General features: G+C 46.6%; 1 protein-coding gene and 1 long non-coding RNA gene across 2 annotated transcripts; one reads left to right on the top strand and one right to left on the bottom strand.

Annotated features, from left to right (window-relative positions):
* Positions 1 to 2226: 2226 nt before the first annotated feature.
* LOC111850224 (uncharacterized) lies at positions 2227 to 6911 on the bottom strand. The gene is made up of 3 exons (XR_002839740.2): positions 6649 to 6911; positions 6287 to 6384; positions 2227 to 3604 (listed from the first exon to the last, which is right to left on the bottom strand). It is a non-coding gene; the product is annotated as an uncharacterized lncRNA (long non-coding RNA).
* A 373-nt stretch (positions 6912 to 7284) lies between these two features.
* cavin2a (caveolae associated protein 2a) lies at positions 7285 to 22444 on the top strand. Its single transcript, XM_023823879.2, has 2 exons — positions 7285 to 7955; positions 19711 to 22444. Exons 1-2 carry the CDS (start codon positions 7497 to 7499, stop codon positions 20530 to 20532), a joined length of 1281 nt encoding a protein of 426 aa, XP_023679647.2. The 5' UTR covers positions 7285 to 7496; the 3' UTR covers positions 20533 to 22444.
* The last annotated feature ends 510 nt before the right edge of the window (positions 22445 to 22954 follow it).

Here is a 22954-nt window from a genome sequence, read left to right as displayed (position 1 = left end):
GTGGGATGCATTTTTGGCTGCTAGGTCGGGGTTTAAAGTTACTTTATGTCAATAATAGTAGTAACCTAATAAGATCTATCAACCTGGGTGAGGTGTTACATCTGCAACTCTATGTCCTAGAAACTGCAGGCATATTAAGTGACAGCCTCCTTTTCAATGTGAAGGTTGGCCCAGGAATTTACCCTCAGTGTGATGTCATTTCATCTTTAGGACATTGTAGAGGGAAGGTGGTCCTGCCCAGATAGAATTCAGGTGCATTATGCCCCTAAGTGTGCAAAGATGACATTACATAGGCGGTGTGCAACATTCAAAATCATCACCCCTCCCCTCCACCAATGTATGAGCAAAAGCTCCTTCGTGAAGTCAAAATAATTTAATAATAGTGGCAGCCACGAAAAGAAGACAAAGAAGAGAATGGTAAAGGCTAAAGGCGATTAACATAAAGAAATCAGAGCTCCCAAGTCACAGTAATGATTTAACTCAAGCTACATACATATGTAACCAGAGTACACCTGGATTCCCCTGTAAAAACATTTGAGAACCACTGGTCTGTAGACAAAAGGATACTGACTCACAATGCTTTATGTTTGCAGGATGGCCTTTTTATATTAGTAAAGGGGTCACTACTGTATACTTAGTGTCACCCTGGTGAATAGTGGAGTCAAACATTATAAGCAAACACTAAAGAATAGCACAGCCAGCTCTACCGTTTCGAGGGCCCTGGGCAAAGCCTTATTTGGAAGGTCCCCCTACCAGGAACATTTACAATCGTTTTCCTTGCTCCACAATATGGGTAATGCAACTGCCAACTCTGCCTATAGCTAAAACCAGCCCTGCCTGAACATGTAAGAACTCACATGTGATGGCATCATGTCTGCCTGTGGTATCGCCTGACATCAGACTCCGTGCCTCGTGCTTTAGGCCTTCCGAATGGCTTTGAAGGCATCAGTCAGACACAGAAACGTATGGAAAGTGGAGCTGGGCTGAGCTCAGACAGCAAAGCGCATCTATGAATGTGGCACGGAGGTCAGAATGATGGCCACCTTGTATTATTACCAGGAGAGAGGCCTTGTTAGCACATCCTTCCCAAGATAGTCCTCCTTAAACTGACACACTTGTGTGGCTCTTTAAAGTCATTAGTCATGTCGACTCACAACTACATTTCGTTTCAGTGTTGCTATTAATGTTTATATATTTCCATAAGTCACATTCCACACTTGTGGAACAATTGTGCTATGGGCTCTCTGCTGATCATTGTTATGCATCCCCATGCTGTAATTTTATATGAATTCTGTCCAGAAGGTGGTTTCCATGGGCATAGTGGAGAGCATTGTGAAAATGTTAGGCTGAGGACTATACCTGTACCACCAATTTGGGCTGGGCGGGGCATGAGATATGCTGAGAAGATCTAATCTAAAAACATCTAATCAAAAAATGGATCACTGGATTGAACAGGGATGCAGTCTCCATTTTCAGAGAAAACATGCACCTAAGCATTTCTTTTGACTGCTTTCCTCAGAAAGATCTTTATATGCCAAACCCAGCTATAAGCTTTAAAGGAGGAGCTTGTGCAGAAAATATTAGCTGATCTGATTGAGTTATGGGTCTACAGTTTATATTAACTCATTACATCTCTGACAGTACTTAGTTATGTCCAAACAGATTTCATTCCAAATCAAATCTTAAAAATATATGGTTGATTTTAGCATATACTGAGCCTAATTTAGTGTGGTGAATTAGGTCACTATAGCGTGGAACAGATGTAGCGCAAGTTGTTTGCTAGTAGCTAAGTGATCAAATATTTAACCAGCACAAATATATAATGGATGTATGTAGTATATACAGTACCTTTAAATAGCATTATGCTACATTTTCAGGCAAGTAATATGCTCAATATTTAAGTCTAGACTAAAAACACACTATAGAGACCTACCCCCAGTTTGGCCTACAGTGTGAAGTGTAGAGCTGGGCGGGGATCGGTGCCATTGGCTTTGAATGAATTGAACTGTCATTGCTGTCACTCTAGCTTCACACCCCCTTGTTTAATTAGAGTGCTGACGTTCAGGGACCCCCCATGCCTGCAATCTACCTGTGGCATTCTTCCGGCCTGCCCTCCGGCCTGCCCTCCTGCCTGCCCTCCGGCCTGCCTCCCTGCCTGCCCTCCTGCCTGCCCTCCTGCCTGCCCTCCGGCCTGCCTCCCTGCCTGCCCTCCTGCCTGCCCTCCGGCCTGCCTCCCTGCCTGCCCTCCTGCCTGCCCTCCGACCTGCCCTCCTGCCTGCCCTCCGGCCTGCCCTCCTGCTTGCCCTGCTGCCTGCGACGCTCACTCTACCTGTGACAATGTAATGTGAAAATGCGCTATACGAATACAATTGAATTGAGTTGTAGCTCCATCTGTTTGTGGTGACCTGGTGAATGATTTATCGTGCCCCCATGCCAAATCTCCCATTTCTGACTGGTCACACTCAGCTATCTGCTCTCATTCTCATCTTCATTTCCTCTCAGTGATCTTCCCCCACTTATGTAGATCTATGACTTTGAATCCTGGCCCAAGCATCTGCAGTATTACTCTCTTGCTTCTGTAAAACTAAGCATGCTGACTCTTTTAATTTTCACTAATGTCCATTACGCATTTTGTTCTTTTTTTTCAGTACAATTACCTAATTTTTTGATAGCTGACTGACATGCTCCTGTTTGCTTGGTTAATCTCTCAGGCCATAAATCCAGCACTATCAAAAACATCCTTGTTTCCAATATTGGCTGAACGAACATCATGCCCACAAACCTCAACTTCACTTAATATTGACAGTTTGCTAAAGCTATTATTGGAAATGGAGCAATGACTTCAAAAAGAATGAGCGGATGATGGTAATGATATCTGAGCTGCACATAATTGTCCGACAGCCTGGCACCCTGGGGCTGAAAATCAGCGTGCAGGTGGCTTTGGAGGACAGAGGAACTGACATAGGACGCGTCGTCCTGCTGCCCCTTCCTGTCTCTTACGAATGTAAAAATCTCTTTAAGGTGATGGGTGTTTCTCAATACTAAGACCACAAAGACTGTACTCCTGGTCTTGGCAAGAGCGGTCTTGCTAATTTGCATCCCAACAACGAACTTGGGCTGCAATGAATCATGCGATTGGTTGCATTTGGTGAGGATACAACCGACGCGACGTATCCTTGATGTTTGAGGCTGGACAAGAACGACATCCAGGGATTTTTACCGTCCTCAGTTTTTCTGTTGTTAGTATCAGAAGTGGTCTTTGGCAATGAAAGATGATGCAAAACAGGTTCATGAGAACACAAGAATGGTTAAGCATGTATACTGAGAAACACCACATGACTTTAGTAGGAGAATGTCCCTAAAACGGCAGTGTATGTATAACATGCACAGTGGAATCTGACTTCCTTTAGTAGCGTTTTAGGGTTTGAATGTTTAATCAGCACCAGTGTAGGATGGGCTCCCCCTTTGAGTCTGGTTAGGGTTAGGGCTTCCTCTGCTGCCCCCTGGAGGATGGGCTCCCCCTTTGAGTATGGTTCTTCCCAAGGTTTCTTCCTTTTAGCGAGGTTTCCCTTGCCACTGTTGCCTCTGGCTTCCTCTCTGGGGACTTTGGGCAGGGATAATGAAAGGGGCTTTGAGATAATGTAATTTTGTGAAAATGCACTATACAAAAAAAAAAAAAATACACAATACACAATCTCCAATTGCTGCACCTGTAAAGGAGAGGGGGGAAAAAAGGCAAAAGATCTGCCAAGAAGTGCAGAAATGGATAAATTCATGGACACAAACAAAAATAATGAATGAAGAAAGTAACACAGCTAAACAAACATACAAAATTGTTGTGTGTGCTTGGAGGGGTGCGTGCAAGTGTATGTACATGCGTGCTCATCTGTGTAGGCGAGGTGTGCGGGCATGTGTGCGTGTGTCGTGTGCGTGTGTCATGTGCCTGTGTTTTCAACATGGAATGTCCTAAATAGCGAGGGTGGGAAAAGAGCCGGAGGTCGGCCGAGACAGGCCCAGGACATCCACAGCCCCCGAAGAGTACGGAAGAGCCGCACCCCCACTCCAGGAGGGAGGAGGGAGGTTCTAGATGCAGCCCCCGCAGCCAAAAGGGCACAAGCCCCAGAGAACCAGAGGCATCAGGCAGCCGACCCTGCGAGGGGGCAGCCGCTCCCATACGAGCCAAGGCCAGGGCCCCTAGGACCCCAGGCGGCCGGGGGCTGACCATCCCCCGGTAGAGAGCCCTGCCCATGCCAGAGAGCCCCCAGCCCGCCCCCGGGCCACCACCCCAAGGAAAGGGGCCAGCAACCATGCCCAGGAGGCCAACTGCGCCCAGGACGGACCCAGGCCCCCACCAACCACACCAACACCCCTCAGACAATACAAATAAATTTGAATGGAATTGAACTCAACTGAACTGAATCGAATTGAACTGAATTGAAACAGATCATGCATATTTAAACAAACTGTGCAGTAGACTCAGATCAGATTGGATCCACCTATAAAATAAGACAGGGAGACCATGAGGTGATATCAGGAAGCACTTCAGTAATTCCAATATATGGGATCTTTCCGCCTACAGGTAAGTGTTCAGGTGAAATAAATACTTTAGACCTTAGGAGTCCTCAGCAAACAGCAGGAAATAATACTGCACTTTCCTCTATTAGGGTGAAGTTGTTTTTCGCAAACGTGTCGCACTCATTATCGTGTCAACATTTTACATGCATTCATGATACTTGTCAGTGATTCTTCTTTCTATATTTGATCTGGTATTTGAAACTGTCCGTTCATTTACGACACTATATGAATATAGGTGTGATATTGCCAGTTTATTGCTAGGCGAGGTTTTCTGCGGTAACAAAACATCTGCTCAATAAGTCAATAATAGCTGCAAATGAAAAACAGCTTCTCTAAAGCTGGACAACACACCCACTCAAGTGTAAAGTCCAAAGTCTAGTGCAGTGAAGGTCTAGTGATACAGACCTAATATTAGAGTGCAAATGTCTATTCAGCTCAAGTGGTTCTGATGTGAGATCCTGAGACTTCTTCCAACAGATGCACATGAAGAGATACAAGAAAATGAAAAATCCATCCATCTTCTGAACCTGCTTGTCCTATTCAGGGCAGGGCACGCTCAGATCTATGGGCTATTTGGTAACTCCAGTTAACCTCAGCATCTGTTTGGATTTGGGGGAAACTGGAGTACCCAGCCAAAACCCCACAACAACACAGGGAAAACACGTAAACTCCACACACACAGAGTCATAGTGGAGAATTGAACCCTAGCCATAGAGATGTGAGGCACCAGTGCAAATCACTGCACCACTGAACGATTAGAAACGTGATAAAAAAAATAATCCACCATCTAGGAGATTCAGTTCAATAAACAAACCTAGACTGATCCCTTAAAGCAGCCTCTTTCTGGCTCACTGAGTAAAATGAGCTTCTCTCTGCTACACTGGAAGACAGCAATGACCCTAGACAATCTGTTTCAAAGCACCATCTTTGACCAAAGTGTGAATATAATACCACCTCTCTCATTCCAGAACTAAACTAGCCTGAACAGACCTCCCCTGACTAGATAGTAATAACCAGGAAAATAATGCATTAACACAAATCCCAATCAATTCAGGATTACCATATAACATTTTGCACTTTCCCCACCTAGTAGTTAAACAAAACAGACTGTGTTCCACGAACTATAAATATCCTGCTATATAAATCCAAGCCGATGTAAGGGGCTCACATCAGCAATACATCAATAGAGTGAATGTTTACAACACAAGCCTCTACAACACAGCACTGAAGAGCTATAATCCTTACATTTCCTGTTGTGCTCTGCACTCTCTCTATTCAGTGGGGATGTGTTTCTACACTGATTGGCCAAAACTTCCAACCAAAACAATGTGTAGGTTATGCAGCCGGACATTTTCCAGGATCAGTTTCAGTTAATCCTCACCTGACACTCATTTCTCTGGTTGCGACTATGTGATCCACACTGTTTGCAGCTGGCACATGCAAGCGTGTTCCTGCTGGTGTCTGTGCGTGTACACAGCAGAATGCCTGGGCATGTAATCGCATGCTACTCTTTGCTGGAACGCGCCACAGCCGCTGGGCACGAAACACCAGGTGTCTTTTTACTCATAGCTGCTGGTCCAACAGGTCAGGAAGTTGGCTTTGTTTACTGGCTGTTCTCAGACCTGGGCAATCCTTTCGATGCCAATAACCACCAATGAAGCTGTCTTGCAGTTAAGTGTTTTGCTGAAAAATTCTGAATATTTGTTCTTACTGATTAGCGTTTGTGTTGTGATGGGTTGGTGCCCCATCCTGGGTTGTTCCATGCCTTCCGCTCGTAGCCTTTGGGATAGACCCCAGACCCCCACGACCCTGGATAAGATAAGCAGGTACAGAAAACTGATGGATGGATGTTTGATATTTATATTAGTTTAACTTTCTTGGCTTACATTTTTTAACTGCCATGATTTCATGCTACGATTATTGCACCTCATGTCCAGTAGAGGGTGCTTGCTCACTATTCAAGACACCTTGTCTCTGCTATTCTGCCCTCCCTCCCATCCTTCCCTAACCCACCTAGCCCCACACCGAGACCTGTTTTCATATGTCCGCTGTTCACTTTTGAAGCTGACTCACCGCTTCTTTCATGCATCCTTTTCCATAGATCTTTGTTCACACGAACAGAGTTGCTAGCTGAAGGCACATACATGCGCTCACATGCAGGCTGACACGCAGGTCCAGACGCAGGCACAATGCACAAAAGCAAGCAGACTTTCGCAGGTACACATATTCACAGACTGTTGCTCACGATTCACGAGAACAAAGTGACATCTTCGGATCACTTACATAGACACGCATTCCTAATCACACTGAAAGAGACACAATGCAAGCACACATGCAAACACACACACAGTTCAGGAGAAGCCCTTTACTCGGGGACTGGGGGGGGGGGGGCAGGGGGGGCGGGGGGGCGTGGCTTGGCCACCAGAGCAGGTTTCCTCCAGGCTCAGGTGACTTGATTGTTGAGACACGTATCTGTAGTGCACGTAGGCACACATATCCATACAAGCATGTTTCTGATTATACATACAAACATTAATGTCGAGATGCCCACCACTGCACAAACAGGTCTCATATGGACACACGGGGCATGCATGCACTACACAAACACCCGCACACGCACGCTCCAAGAGTAAACTTCCCCGGTGCTGGGCGACCTCAGAGTGAGGCTCCTCCCCTGTGGGTGTGGAGCTTTTTAATCTAGGCAGTAGGAATGTGCTTCAGTGTAGCTGCCTGCACTGCCAGGAAAGGAGCGAACGATATAGCTCTGTCTGTCCAGAGCCGGGGAGGAAATCTTCCTGGGTCGGCCAACCGATACGTTTCGGGCTCCGAAGCACCAGAAGCCAGATCTTCATCCACCGATTCAAATCCCGGCGCTCCAGATCTGAGGAAGTGAGCGTGATCACCAAAGCACAAGCTTCAGGATGGGTGAGGATGCAGTGCAGGCAGAGAGGAGCAGCATCGTGGGTCCCAACGAGAGTCACGACCTGCTGGTTCCCAGCCCCAGCCCCGCAAACAGTATCTCGCCGCTGTCCCCCGGAGTGGATGGCGGGCAGGCCAGTGCCATCACCGTACTAACTCTGCTGGACAAACTGGTTCATATGTTGGACACGGTCCAGGAGAACCAGCGCAAGATGGAACAGCGGCAGGTCGAGATTGAGGGCACAGTGCGCGACATCCAGAGCGACGTGATCAAGCTCTCCAAGAGCCACTCCTCCACCTCCAACTCGGTCGGCAAGCTGCTGGAGAAGTCGCGCAAAATGAGCCTGAACCTGAAGGAGGTGAAGGAGAAGATCGATAAGCAGGCTGTCCAAGTGAAGAAACTGGAAGTCAATCATGCCCACTTGCTCAAGAGGGATAACTTCAAGGTCCTCATCTTCCAGGTGAGAGGATCTTCTGCGCAGCCTTGGCTGCCAGTGACGGGCAGGTCTTCAGAGAGGGACAGTGAGCCAAGGAAAATCTTTGTTTTCCTTTTGGAACATTGTGGATGCAGTGTTCCTGTCTTAATACATGCTTACTGACACACTTTCCCAGCCAGGAGACCCTTCTCTCTGCACTGTGGGTGTGGTTGCACACCTGTTCCTTGGGGCTAGGATGGTATAAGGAAGGGGGGGGAGGGCGGTGGGGTGAGGGAAAGTCACTGCATTTTATGAGAGCAGGTTAACCTCACGCTCCACCCACAGGCATTGCGTCTCTGGCAGCCTGTAATCTTCTTCTCTCCCACCTGCTATCCGAACGGTGGAGATCAGGCTGATGTTTTCCAGGTATTCTCTGCAGTGCTAGGGAGCAGGATAAACAGGACGGTGCTCCAGGGCAACATAGCTGGTAAACCTGCAGTAAGCTAGCAAGTAGGACGCCTTCCCAAGTTTTTAGGATCTCTAACTGAGACAAGGAAACACCCAGAGGCACTATTAACAAATGGAGCAACCAGCCGAGTCAAGAAATGAACAAATATGCCTGAATTTTTACTCATATATTTGTCCAATATATTAGGCTAATTCCTTTAGACCACCAGACCCAAATTATATTGCTTCTCCCAGTATCAGAGATCCACTGAACATGAATGTGGGCATGATACTGCAGACCATACTGTTTATCAATTACTGCTCATTTGAGTACAATAATAATGGAGAGTCAGTTCCTCCAGAGGGTTTGAGTGGTCCTGCATTGCCTGTGATTCTATCATGGACTGGGCTGTTAATCTCTTCTCATTCCCAAACTCCTGCTGAGTGTCATCAATCCCTCCCAAAGAGCATGAGAGCAGCCTGGGCCGTAGTGTTACCTAATTTCAGGGCAAGGCGGTGCCTGAACCTGCATTACCCTGTGTAAGATGAATCTGCAGATTTTCCGTGCGTCATAATTAGACCAGAAGGTGGAAAATGGGCTTGGAAATGGGCTGTTGCTTCTGTGCAGGGGTCCCATCACAGGGGTCCCATGGCTCATTGTATCTTCTATTGTGCGTCAGAGTAGACGATAAAACCTGACTGTGCCTGAGTGGTTTAACTGTAAGCCCTTGCTATTATTCTGTGGTGACTATAGATTATTTGCTTAGCAAACATTTTCATCCTAGTGATTCATGCTCCCGCTCTTTCACCTGCTAATCAGCTCCCTCACTGCACACTGCCTGGTGACACATTAGCGATACACATTAGCACGTTGTGCTAAATCCTGCACTAGGCACCCGGGACGGTTCTAGGGTAAGGGAAAGTCGGGGCTTAAGCCCACAATCATGTATATGAGTCAGAGTTCAAGATTTAAATGCATACAATTCTGTCCATCTGTTCTATTACATTAGTTTAGTGCCCATTGTGGTGAAACATGGTAAAAAGTTGGCTCCGTAGGTTGATCCACCTGATAGCAAATGATCACACATCACAGCACAGTTGCTAAGGGTTGTGCTCATACGATGTGCTGCTTTGCACAAATTTTGGTTCTGCCAGCCTTCTCTCCCCCCCCCCCCCCCCCCCCCGAGATAAAGGGGCCCTTCCCTTCTTATGGATTAACTGCAGCATAGTTAAATAACTCGGTACTTAGATTAACCAGGTTAAGTATAATGTCAACAAAAGTTTTACCTCTCATGTCCTAATAAGTATTAGAAAAATCTGGATCAAGGGAGCATAGTTGGTGTGTGTGTGTGTGTGTGTGTGTGTGTGTGTGTGTGCATTCGGTAAGAATCAAAATGAGACAGCAGAAGAGTAGCCCTGCCGAAGTATGGAAAGGGGTGGGGGGAGGGGCCAGAGGATTACCAAGGACCGGATGAACTCTTTGAAAGTATGTGATAGCAATGCTGCCTTATGCCACGGTCACACTGGTCCCACCACTCAAAATGTTTGGGGTTTTAGAAAAAAATAACCGGGGCTTCAGCCCTGTAGCCCAGTCCCAGGCACACGCCCTGAAAAGTTGCCCGGCGTGTCCTGCAGTGAGTCATCTCGTCTGTGTTGTGCTCTCAGTGTTATGGCAACTGTCACAAGTGGAGGTGAAGCCCTGTTTTCATGATGGAGCTCTATTTTCCTAGTGATCTGTGAGAAAGGTACACCTTACACTCAATGTGCTGCCCGATGGTTGTGTCTTGGGGGGGGGGGGGCGGGATCCCATCGAGGGTGTGTTTGTTTGGTCCCTGACTGTTCTGTAAATCTGGTGTGGGGGGGGGGGGGTAGTCTCATAGTCTCACGTGACGTGTCTGGGAGGTGTCTCCGTATCGCTGTAACCAGATATGCGTTGTTATGTTTAGATAGAAGCCCTCAGGTTTACACTCGGCTCTGGTTCAGGCCTCTGATTGTGTGGATATATATGAGGGTGAGGGTGGGATGGAACCCCCCCGGAGAGGGAATGCATATAGAGTGCTGGGTCCCCAGTGAAAGCGTGCCCCAGCTCGACGCCCTTCTCAGGGTGATGGTGTGCATGCAGGGAGCCTGCCGGCTAGCTCGCGGTGCGGTGCGGTGCAGTGCGGTCTCACCCATGCCCTCGCCTTGGATCACAGCCCCGCTGGTGTCTCCTTGCCGCTAGAGTTCCCTGGGTCCCCTGGAGAGTTACTCTGTATAATATGGCTTCCTGAGCTCTGCAGCTACATGGAAACCAAGTGCAGGCCCTAGACGCGGCCACATTCCTGTCAGCTCCTTAAAATGTCCGCCTTTTCTTTACCTGAGATTAACTCTTTGAAGATCCCACCCCAGGTAACGCGGTAGCAGAATAGATGGAATGGAGTGAGAAAAACAACAGTTGCTAAGGGTTGTGCTCATACGATGTGCTGCTTTGCACAAATTTTGAGTCTGGCGGCCTTCTCCCCGTCTCGTTTGCAAACGAGATAAAGGGGCTCTTCCCTTCTTATGCAACAGCAGCTTCTGCCATTCTGTCTGGGCCTCACTGGTCATTCCTGCCCCCTGACTGTAGAGCATTGCAAAATTTACATGAGCAAAGGCTCAGTGCCGGCTAACAGCACCACGCAACTAAGAGCGACCTCTGCTTGGAATGTTTCGAGATTCTTCTGAGCAGTCAATAAGTCCCAGAATGCCACAGGCTAGGGTGAACTGAGAGAGACAAATGGCCCTTGAACCCTTGGGAATGTGGCTTGCCCCATTCCTCCGGGGGTAGGTAAATATCAGAGAAGCCCGGGAAACAGCCTCAAACAGACGACAAGAACCAACACGTAAATTCGGGTTCACATGCAACCTGTCGCTTTGGGCACACCCACACACAGACCCGCTCCCTCTACAACACACGCATATGTTCGGACCTGTTCAAGTGAAATACCACTGTGTACTCGCTCTAAGACTCAGTCAGCCTAATGGAGTCTCTTCAGTGTGCTTCGGTGGTAAATCATCATTTAAATGTGGAGTCTGCATGTTCTCCCCAAGCCGTAGTGAGGTTCCCATTGGGCTCTCCGGTTTCCGCCCGCAGACCGAAAACATCGAAGGTGACCTGGACTTGCCAAATTGTCCATAAATGTGAATGTGTGAGAATCGCTTTGCCCTGCAATGGGTTGCCACCCCCTCCTGGGTTATCTGCTGCTTTGTGCCTCCCTGAACCCCCCTGACCCTGAATAGGACAATCGGTGTAGAAGATGAATTAATGAATAACACAGTGGGGTTGCAGCCATTTATATTGCCAAACATGTCACTGTTGGCAATTTTGTGCTATAGTGAGAGCATCTGCTATTCTGCCAGTGCTTCACGGTTTCCCTTTTCTTATACGGTACCTGCAAGGCTGGAGAACCTTAGTGGGGTGCCAACTGCTCAGCTTCAGCTGAAGTTCCAGGAAAGCATTTTTTTCTAACGTGAAATTTTCCATCTCCAAAGGCTTCATTCAGCCATAGGCATAGCAGCTCAGGCTTCCTAATTGTTTGTCATTCGCGGTTCAAGGTTTCCTGTCCTGTCATCTCTTTAGGACCTAAAAGAATTGTTCAATCTGGGTTCCTTTAGGTAAAATTAGGTGGAGTTCGTTTTAGGTGGGTTTCTTTTGAAGACAACCCGTGCCTGAGCAATTACTTTGTCACTCTGAGGACGTATTCACTATGTTATTAGGTGAAACCCTGTTCTGATTAAAATAATGTCCTGTTCATAGGCTGCACCTTTCTCTTCAGCACATGGCATGTGGGATTAGCGGTGACTGCTGCCTTTGAATCTGACCTTTGAGTATAGTGTGATTTGCAGTCTATGGTCAGCCTGAAGGCTTAGTGGCTAGTCTGTGAATCATTAAAAGACAGTGGAGCAGAGCCCACAGTGGACAAAGCAGATTACAGCCAGGTGCCAGGTGGAGATGCACAGGTGTGTCTTTCCAATGAATCACCATATATCCATTATTTAAAATACATGGACACAGAGGTGCAGGAAAGGAAATAGAAACAGCAGCCATTACCAATCGCAGCTTACGAAATTCTCATGGATACTCTGTCTCATGATCACGCACCTTAGCTTGCACTAAACCACACCCCGATTTACACCCTGACAGAGAATTTAAAGGCCAGTTTTATTGTTTTTGGTGACAAATGGCTTGAAAAATTGGTTTTTAACTGTGTGGTGTAATAGCATAAAGACATATGACATGAGAGGTCTTTATTGCAAGAATATGGGAGTGTAAGATGAGGCAGTGTGCACTATGATGTATGGCAGTGTTTCCCAATCCGGTCCTCGGGGACCCACAATCAGTCCATGCTTTTGCTCCCTCCCAGCTCCTTGACAGACAGTCCACATTGGAAGCAAAAATGTGGACTATCTGCGGATCCCAGAGCAATAGAATGTGAAGCACTGCTGTATGGGGTTAAACAGGGTGTTCTGTGCAGTGTGGAGTGCAGAAGAGAATGCAGTGCCTCAGAGTTAAGGTGGCCTAGGTAAAGGCAGCTGCCTGGGGCCCCATCGGCAGGAGGGGGCCCCAGCAAAATGTACCAAGGGAAAACCTCCACTGCTTTGGGTGAAATATACAGAAGGTGGGTAATTCAGATCGAGAGAGTAAAAGTCAAGATCAAGATTTAGTTTCAACCAACCAGTTGAGTACTCTGAGCCTATGACTCTTCATACTTAACTGGTTGGTTGAAACAAATTCTTGGTCTGGACTTTTATTCTCTGGATCTGAATTACCCGCCTCTGCTCCCCTCTGCGAGGGGGATCGAGGTGGTCAGCGAAATTAATTCTTCAAGGCACCACCCACCCCAAATTTATTTTGGCCACATGACTAGCAAGGACCCTTGAAAAGGTCGATCTGGCAATAAAGGTGGTGCAGCAGAGTACATGGGAACATCTCAAAGTTAGGGGACATGAGAGAGAACAGGGGGTGCCATTCCAGCAGGGTGTAGATTTTGGTATAAATGATGCAGGTGTATATGACATATACTATAAATACTTTTTCACAAGAAGAGTATTTTAGATTATTAAGAGCAAAGACTTATCTCATGGAATCATGGGAAATCTAGTAGGGAAAATTACTGTAATTCCACCAGACATGTCCGTAAAGGTGATTATTACCTGGTTATTTCTATTCTGTATCGTACCGCAGCATCATCCAAACATACATCATGCTACATTAAATACTCACTGCTAATGCTACAACTGGGCACAAAGGAGGAATGGGCTTTCATCTGTCATGGAAACAAGCAACGCACATGCAAATGAACATTTTACAAGTCAAAGTTTATCAGGATGCAAGACACTGGCATTGTTTACATGCGCTGGTCTGCGAGAGGATGAACAGTGCATTAGCGGAGGGAAAATCCTTCCATGAAACACAGAACATTGACTTAAACTCTGGAGACAAATATTAAGGCACCTGATCATGAACACAGAACCCTTACTTTAATATAAGCTCCATGTTTCTGGTGCTCAGAACAGCCACCTGACGACCATTCTGCTTTTTCTGTGTTTGAGTGACCCATAAAAACAATAAGCTACGTGAAGAACCCAAATGCTGGTGTGTGATGAGTATCCAGGACCAAACTATTTCTCCCAGAGGGCCAAACCAATCAACACAAAGCCACAAGTCCACTGCATCAATAAAATTTGCCAACTGGGGGAGCCCTTTGATGGTAAGATTTGTCGGAGTCAAGGAGGCTCAACCATAAAATTGGCTGAAGAGACAGGGGATCGATCACACAGTCTAGGTTTAACTGTATTTGGCTTTGGATGCGGACTGGAATCTGCCCCAGTTGGTGACCACTGCTTCAGGAGGAGTGTCTCTTCTAATAGGCATCACTCAGGGTTGGGAGCATGTTCTCACCACACAGGAAGAGGGGAATAAGAGTGTATAGTGAGAGAGACTGAGATAAACACCAAGCAGCAACACTGCCCTCTTATCGGGGCAGCTGTATCCTGCCAAACAGGATCCCATCTCTGTTTTTTCATATCAGAAAGAAAATGAAGGACATGTTAACGCGGCTGAATTGAGCTGGATGACACTTAGTTTCCTTCTCCCAGTCGAATTACGTTTATCTACAGTTATTTATTTTCACTTTCACTAGTTTTTCACAGCCACCTTTTAACAAGCAAGGAATCAATTGAACCTGTGAATTTCTTTCAAGACACTAATTTGTAGTGTATAAAAGCAAAATCTCTTGATCAGGTCTAGCTACCTCACACCACTTAGAAGCGCAACTGGTTAATAGTGAACAGGCAAAATATGTTTGTGTTTGTACATCCGCCCTTCCACTAGCCACTCTGCATCGAGGAAACGGCGTCACATCACCGTTTATCACTGTTTACCAGCCCTACATGAAAGGCTTTTGGGAAAATTACAGAAAATGATGACTTCTGGCCGAATGCCGAATTTCATGCTAACAGGACTGGGTGTCCCTGTTGTGTAAGATGTTAGTGTGAAGCACAATATCAGTCGTACTGACTGATCAAGCGATTAGCACCCTAACCCTCTATAGATATCCTCTGAATGATCCTCCTACATGTAGCCTTTTCTGGGTCAGTACTTCCATATCGTTCCCGTGTTCAAAGAGAATAAACTACAAAATGTTTAGAGGCTGATATTTTCACAAGGTGTACTGAAGTTATGAGACAGAAAATGTCTTCCAAATATCAGTTCAAATCATCGATGGCACTTTGTATCTTTTTCTTAAGATCTTGGGAGCCTTTACCTGAGATGAGCTCATCCGTACATCTTACGTGTATCTTATCTCGTACAAGACTTACTCCTGTCTTCCCTCAGTTTGTGAAAGCATCCAGACCCTAATACCTGGCCTCGTACCCCCTCTCCAACCCCCATTTTGTTTATCGTGTATTCTGATAAAATGGTCACCTCTCGTTTTCACTCCTCCCATCCACCTTTATCCCATATCCGTTTTCGTCCCACTTAAAGCCATTAATCCTTACACCCATCATTCTGGCACATGGGTTACCTGCCATCCAGCCCAGAGCAAGTCTTGCAATTATATAAGATTTCTATCGAAAATTGAATCTCTTTTTGACATCAAAGGATGCTATTATAGCAATTACACACAATAAATACAGATGAATACGAGACGTGTATACCATCATACTTTTTCTTTTAGAAAATGGATTTCAGTAGGACTTGTGAAAACTGCCAAGAAATGTCAAACTGCTATTAACCAATTAAGTTAACAAATCAGTTAACTAGTCTGTGCCTGAAAAGAGAGTCAGTCCTGGTACCAGTTTGAATCCTGTGGACTGTTGTTATGAGTCCAGGTTATGAGTGTAAGTTATGAGTGTAGCTCTTTGCTGCTCTGTCTATCACTAGCTATATGTAAATGAGTCAAGACCGCATTACATCAATAAGTAACCTGGTCCACAGCAGAAGGTACAGACTGTTAAGATCACCTGTCAGCCCAGGAAAAGAGGGATTGTGAGGGATCAGTTTTTAAAACTCAAGCAACACAGAGATTAATGGGAAAATGGACAGACCAACGTTCTGGGGATGCAATTCCTGATCCTCTGTACCCTTTTTTCTCCATACTTTTTTTTAACTGTTCCTTTCCCTCTTCCCACTGTCCCCCACCACCTCCATATCCTGTGAAGTTTCCACCCCACTAATCCAATGAGGCTCCATCTTTGGGATTACAGTAGCTCTCCGGTGTGGTGCATTGTGGGTCAGGCTGAGGCTCCGCCCACCACGATAAAAGGCCATTCAGACTCTGAATATAATGCGCATTACCGACAGAGAGGTTCAGCATCCTGGGGAACTATCAGCTCGTTAATACGTGTCATTACACCCAGGAGACACCGTTGGTCACCTCAATGCACCTCCACCGACCATCGAAGGTCCACACAGGCATGTCTGTAAAATGTACAATCAAGCACCAGGTATGCAGGCTGTGACTCATAAATAACCCTGAGCGTGGAGGCCTCTCCGATGGGGAGTATAAGGAGAAACCTTTGTATGTTTCATTTGTTTATCGTTGCCCAGCCTTGGCAAGACTGAGCAGGCTTACATTTTCCCACGTAGATTCGTCCCCCAGTCCGATATGTTTGATTTGAACGTCTCCAGTGTTTACTGTACCAGGAGGTGCCGGTAACAGTTACGGGGCCTCGCCGTGAAAGCCAGCCCTTCCCGTGGCACGCGATGCGTCACGGGGTCAACAGCTGGACTTTCTCCTTGAGAGCATACACCTCTGACAGGTCTGGATATCGGCTCACATCAAAGGCCACGTGGAATCAGAGCCAGGTTTACAAAGGTGCCTAGTGGTGCCTAACCTGCTGAAATTAATAATGTGCCCCCTCAGGTGGGAGTCAATCAGTCTATGACTGTAATGTGGTTACAGGGATCATGCCCCCTCACTAATTTCACATGCACAAAGTAATTTTGTTCTGGACCTGGTACTGGTGTATACATTGGCTATACCTCTCACCGAGTCGTCACAGTGATTATACACTACCAGTCAAGTTTTTGCACGCACTGAGATTTTCTACCTTTGCATGTTACTCACTTCATGGGATGAAACAGTCAACTAATGCATTTAAAATTAAAGGACAGCCTAGAATTTAACTCTGCTATCACCATAGAATCAGGTATCATGTTGTTCACTCAACTTTCCAGTGCTTAACAAGATTTAAAAATCCGCAGTTTATGAAATAAATGGAAAAGTGATAAAAACCTGTGGTGTGCAAAATTTTTGACTGCTGGTGTAGCTGCACCCATTATGTGTGCAGTAGCCATATACTGAGCAGGTGTATGGTTTCCCAATCCCCCGTACCGGTTCCACTGGGCCGGGGAACACTGGGGGCTTTGCAGACGAGTTGGTCAGTTTCCAAAAATAAACTATGTGGCTGAAATTTTTGATGGCCTCTCACGTCCGCTTGTTCTGTTCACATCTGAAAACACGTACATAGCTGAAGTAACAAAATCGCTGATTAATCCGTTGGTAGCTGAGTTTTTGTACGACATAAACCGATCCGCTGACATCAAAAGCTTGGGAAGCCGCCCCATTCTACACAATGAAAGTCCTGCAGGAATCAGAGCAGCCCGATAGCAATCAGTTGTAAGGATTACAAGGTAGCTACAGTCCTGGATGTCGCGCTCAGAGAGGGAGCTGCAGACGACTCCTTTGCGGCTTATGTGGCCAATGGAAGCCAGAATGCAACTTCTCTGCTTCTCCTGATTCGCTAAAAGCTGGAATGATGCCATTTCCCCTGCAGCAGGGGGGTGGGGGTCACTGGTTACCTTTAAGCTCTGGAGAAAGCACTCCCTGCCAAATAAACCCCTGTCTCCAGGCTCTAATAAGGATGTCTAGGCTGGGTGATGACTGATCCAAAGAGCAGTTAAATGCAGGGAACAAAGACTTGCCACCGCTAGGGATCTGCTGACAGGAAGCCTGAGAGCTGCTATTGAAATTCAACGCCGTTGCCGTTCTCATTGTTACTTTTGTCTCAGTCCCTGTGAGGGCATGTATGGTGACTTCCTGCCCCACTAGCTAATCCACTTTCGATGGCAGCCCAGCTCTGTCCCGATTCATCCAGCTGTCACGTGATCCGGCTCGGCCTATAAACACGCATCTGCGGAGCTGCCCCACTCCCTAATCTCATTTGTTCCATTAGACCAAAAAATCACGACCTGCCACCTGTCCGCACGCCTGCTCGGGTCAGCCTCCGCTGTTCTCCCCATCCCCTGCGGTCGATCCAAAAGAACATTCCCTCACGCACCGATATCCTGGACCACTCTCTTGGAGCGTTGGGGTTCAGCACCGCGAAGTGTGGCTGAACATAAATCAGTTAAGGCGTGAGACAGTTCTGCATTCTTCCAAGTAATGGAGATTCACTGCCATAAATATGGCCCCCTCTGCATGAGTGGGGGCCCTGCCCCTGTACAGTGGAGACTATGGGCTTCCCTTTGCTCATGGGAGTTTTACTTACACAAAAATGTTCTGAGGGCAGAAGGGAGAATGATTAGTTCAAGGAGATAACCAATCAGATTGTAGAGGATGTGGGTCCAAACAACTAGAGGAGGCGGGAACAACCAATCAAATGTCTTGGTCCCGCTACTGTAGTTGCTTGGACCCACCTTCACTACAATCTGATTGGTTATCTCTCTGAACCAATCAATGTTCCTTCTGCCCCTCAGAGCATTTTTGTGCATGTAAAACTCCAACAAGCCTTCCCTTTGGTTGTAAGAAATGTGGAATACACAGCTACACAATCCTCCGCTAAGCCTGGGTTGCTTTGCACACTCTGGGAATGTGTGCTCCCCTGTTGGACCATCAAGCCAAGGCCTGCTGCAGCCTTGGGCAGACCGTTAAAGAGAGGGAGCCAGCCTTACTTTCCCTGAGCCCCGCCTGATTCAGGCTCTTTTGTTCTGGGGGTGGGGTGGGAGGGGGCAAAGCCTCATGTGGTGGGCGTGGCCTGAGGCTCACCGGGGCACCTTTTGTCCCCACAACGGTCACACGCTACAGAGCTGCTCCCCCTCACAGCGCAGAGAAATTCTCTGAATTCCCAACAGTTGAATACTGATTTACACACCTGTTATTTGGCAAAAAAAACACACACAAATCGCAAGATTGTGCTGCTGTAGCATGATTTACTGAGTAAAAACAAGCAGCCTAAGTGCCGTGATGTGCATTTACCTGAGGAAATACCTCTGAATAAGTAGTGTTGCCTGAAAGTCTTCACATTATTAGCCAAACCCAAGTTAATATTAGTTAATAATAATATTATATTAATATTAGTTAATAAGCAAATATTACTGCTTGAATAAGTTTAACAATTTGACTAGAAAGACCAGCCCAGAAAAGTAACCCTTAGTAACCAGCTGATTTAATTATTTTTTCCCGTTGAAATAATCTTATGCAATTAAGGGCTTTTACCAGAGAAATAAATGGATGATGATGTAACCCTATGAGTAACGTTACTGTTTCCTGTTACGTTTTGTGTAGCCCAGGAGTGCTTCTCACATCCTTCATTTTATCCTGGGGTGTGCGTGCAGTTCAAATGGACATTCTTCTATTATAAGTAAGGCTCTCTGTGTCAGTAACACCCCAGCATTCAAAAGGTCACAACACCAGCATCAATGACAGTCAGCTGCCTTGGGGTGTCATTCAAGTGCCGTTAAAGACTAGGCTCCACTATGGCAGATATTGGGGGAATTGCTGAATATAGAAATGCAAAGGTTTTGTCTTTTCTTTGTCCATAAGTAAAACTAGTTAGTATTCGTAACTAGCGGCAGCTCTAGAGGTAATGACTATCTGCTGTGTTTCAGGAGGAACGAGAGATCCCCACAGAAGTGTTTGTGAAAGACTCCATGCGCCAGCCCCTCCCGGCGGAGGAGGAAGCACCCGGAGTGAATGCCAACTGCACCCAAGAAGACGGGATGCAGACCATCAGCCTGTCCTCTGACGATGAGATGGTGCCCCATGAGGATGAAGATGCTGAGGATGCTTTGGTCAACCAGGATATGGCCAGTGAGCGTTCAGATTGGTCCCGTGCTGAGAAGATCAAGCGTTCCAGTCTGAAGAAGGTGGATACACTGAAGAGGGCCTTCTCACGGCAGACTATCGAGAAGAAGATGAACAAGATTGGCTCCAAGATTGTTTCCCCTGAGCAACGAGAGAAGCTGAAGAAAAGCTTCACTCCAAACCACCCCAAAAGCCCCAGCACCAAGAGCTCCTCCTTCAAAGTGGCCCCTCTGACCTTCAACGTCAAGAAGGTCCGGGATGGAGAGGCCTCGCCCAAAACCATGCAAACGGCAGAGTTCACCGCAGAGCCCGTCAGCAGCCCAGACACCGAACAGACCTTCAGCGAGGTGCACACAGAGCTGAATGCCGCGTTGGAAGGAGCCCAAGGGGCCTGCTCATCCCTGGAGGACCCAGAGCTGACCGTCCCGTCTGCCTGCAGCCCAGAGAGCGAGCTGCCTGTCTTAGAAAATGGAGATGCCCACCCAGACCTGCCTGCCACCCTGCAGCAGCCAGACCAGGCTGAAAATGAAGAAGAAGGTGAGGAGAAGCAAGAGGAGATGCCCACTGAGACAAAGAAGATTGAGGTGGAGGCAATGATCCAAGCCGCACCTGTGGCTGTGGAGTAACCGTCCCAGGGTAACCCTGCCCTCTCCTCCTGCCAAATATCTAGGCAGCCGCCCTTCCCTTGTACACATATACACCCCAGGATGGATCCAAGGTGACTTTGCCCCCTTTCCAAAGCCTCGTGCTCCATCGCCAACCCCCCCCCAACTCTCTCTCACTCTCTCTCTCTCTGTCATACACACACACACACACACACACACGCCACGGTATTCCCACTGCTCCATTTTTCACCTACATACCAGAAGCATCTCTGCACACCTCCGAGCTTTGATGCTCTACCAGATTCCCTGGGCCGCCCTGGCGCCACTCGCTACCGTTCCTCAGTCAACTGGCAGCCAACCCGGGATTCTGGCACGGCCAGAGAGCGATTCGCACCTGGAGCTCCATGCTTCGGCCCTCGCTGCCTGCTGAGATGAGGAGAAAACAAGCTGCACCTTCTGCTGATTCCCATCAAGACCTCTTACCCCAGCCGTGCCATCCCATAACCCATGCCACTGCCTCCTTACAGCGGTTATTTACTGCATGATCTGCTTGCTCGTCTGCCATCGAAAACAGTAAGAGAGGAGTAGGACCCTGAAGCAAGGCCTAAAATGCCTGATTTACAAATACTATACTATAGGTGTCACTGTAATCAATCCCGATTGTCTCCATCTTTACTTTCTACTGAACAGTTTACTAGCTGAAATTCGAAGACACGGGCTATATAACTCAAGCTGTGACTTGTGCTTGTTTGCATATTCTGCGTCTCTGAATGGCGGCAGGCAAACTGGTTAGACAGCCTCCGCATCAAACATAGCAAAGGATAAACAGCGTAGTAAAGTTGTGCACCACTTCCAAATCCCACACTCGCAGCTCCCTTGAGAAACAACACAGCCATTATCGAGCCATTATCTAGCAAGGTCTGGGTTACCTACTAAATCACTGGCTGAGTGCAAAAAGTACAACAGAAAGCAAAATCCATGACCTGAAAATTCAGTGGAATTTTTGTATTGGCAGGAATTTTTGGTTCCTAGCTGGTTGTTGAACGTGTGTGGCAGAACTACCATAAATTCAGAGGCAATTCTCATGACACGTGGACATATCCTGACAGACAGCTGCCAACAGACACCAGGGGAAAGAAAGTCACTTTGAGATTAATTCTCCAGTTTTCAAACAAGTCAATTGTGTCCTGTGCCCTAGGGATGACACCTAACACACACAGACCCAGTCACACACACTTACCCGCAGACACACCCCATCCAACCTACAGCAAAGCCTTCCGTATAGCCTGCTTCAAACTGGGTGTACTGGTTCCTGCTAAGTCTCAGCGGCTGTTTGTTTGTGTTGTTCGTCTTTTATTTTCAGTTGCCAAATCCTTTGAATTCATAGCCGTTCTCACGTCGTTCACTTCCAGAAACACCTTAATTCTGCACGGTCATTTAAGAATTCAGTACACATTTCCCCAGGTAATAAATATCATGCAATACTTTTTTTACTGGCAGGAGACTGAATATTCAGCAGTGTATTACAATGAATGGTGATAAAAATCATTTGTCCTTTTTTAAAAATTGAAATATTGAATTATTTTTAACTACTGACTATCATAGAGGGATTCTTTGAAATACAAGTTATTTTTGTGTCTTTGGTATAGGGTTAAATGAAATGTGGAATTTGGATGAAATTTTATTGAAAGTCTCTCCAGAATTCATTTTTTCTACTTTCTAAATGCTGTCACTGAGATCTGAGATGTCACCTTATTGCCAGATGCTAACTAAGCCTGACGCCAATTTATTCTTGTATGACGATATTTTATCAGAAATGGCATAACTCTTCTCTGAATGCTCGACAGCATATAATCTTGTTTTGTGATGTGCCACGCCATCTTCCTGTATGCCTCTTGTCATCTCAAAGCAGCATAAATAATTCATTACACAATCTCCAGTGTCGTGATTATTGCTATGCTCCACAGAAAATGACACTTCAAAACTCATTTTCTCCATCAGTAGCCCAACAGTGTCATCAGGGAGGAAAATGAGGTCTGTATTGAGGCCACAGGGCAAAGCCACCCATACGACACATGGCTGGGCTACATACTGGGGTACAACTCTACTTTCACATTAGCAGGATCGTTTCAAAACTCCACTGCCACTCTTGAAAACAAGCAGGGCCATTAACACCACTCAGAAGACTGATAATGACAGTTTTTACTCATTTCGAAAGGCCTTGATGACCTACAGAAAATGTTTACTGATACAGCTCACAGTAAAATAGCATCACCCCATAAACAAAAGAAATGCAAAACACCAGATGCAATAATCAAATCAGACGCTACACGTATTGGAAGTGGAACTGAAAATGGGAGATACTCTGCGTAATATCAAGCTTAAGATTAAATCAGGATAATAATTTACTCATGCTGGACACTCTGAGGTGTTAGAAAACCTC

This window comes from Paramormyrops kingsleyae, chromosome 16 (genome assembly GCF_048594095.1).
Source record: "Paramormyrops kingsleyae isolate MSU_618 chromosome 16, PKINGS_0.4, whole genome shotgun sequence".
Classification (NCBI taxonomy): Eukaryota; Metazoa; Chordata; class Actinopteri; order Osteoglossiformes; family Mormyridae; genus Paramormyrops; species Paramormyrops kingsleyae.
The sequence above is the reverse complement of the archived record's forward strand: the minus strand, read 5'-3'. Positions and strand labels throughout refer to the sequence as shown.

Coding starts and splice junctions, on each gene's coding strand:
- cavin2a (XM_023823879.2), top strand. CDS start 7,497: ATGGGTGAGGATGCAGTGCAGGCAGAGAGGAGCAGCATCGTGGGTCCC. Junction 7,956..19,710: donor TCAAGGTCCTCATCTTCCAG/GTGAGAGGATCT, acceptor GCTGTGTTTCAG/GAGGAACGAGAGATCCCCAC.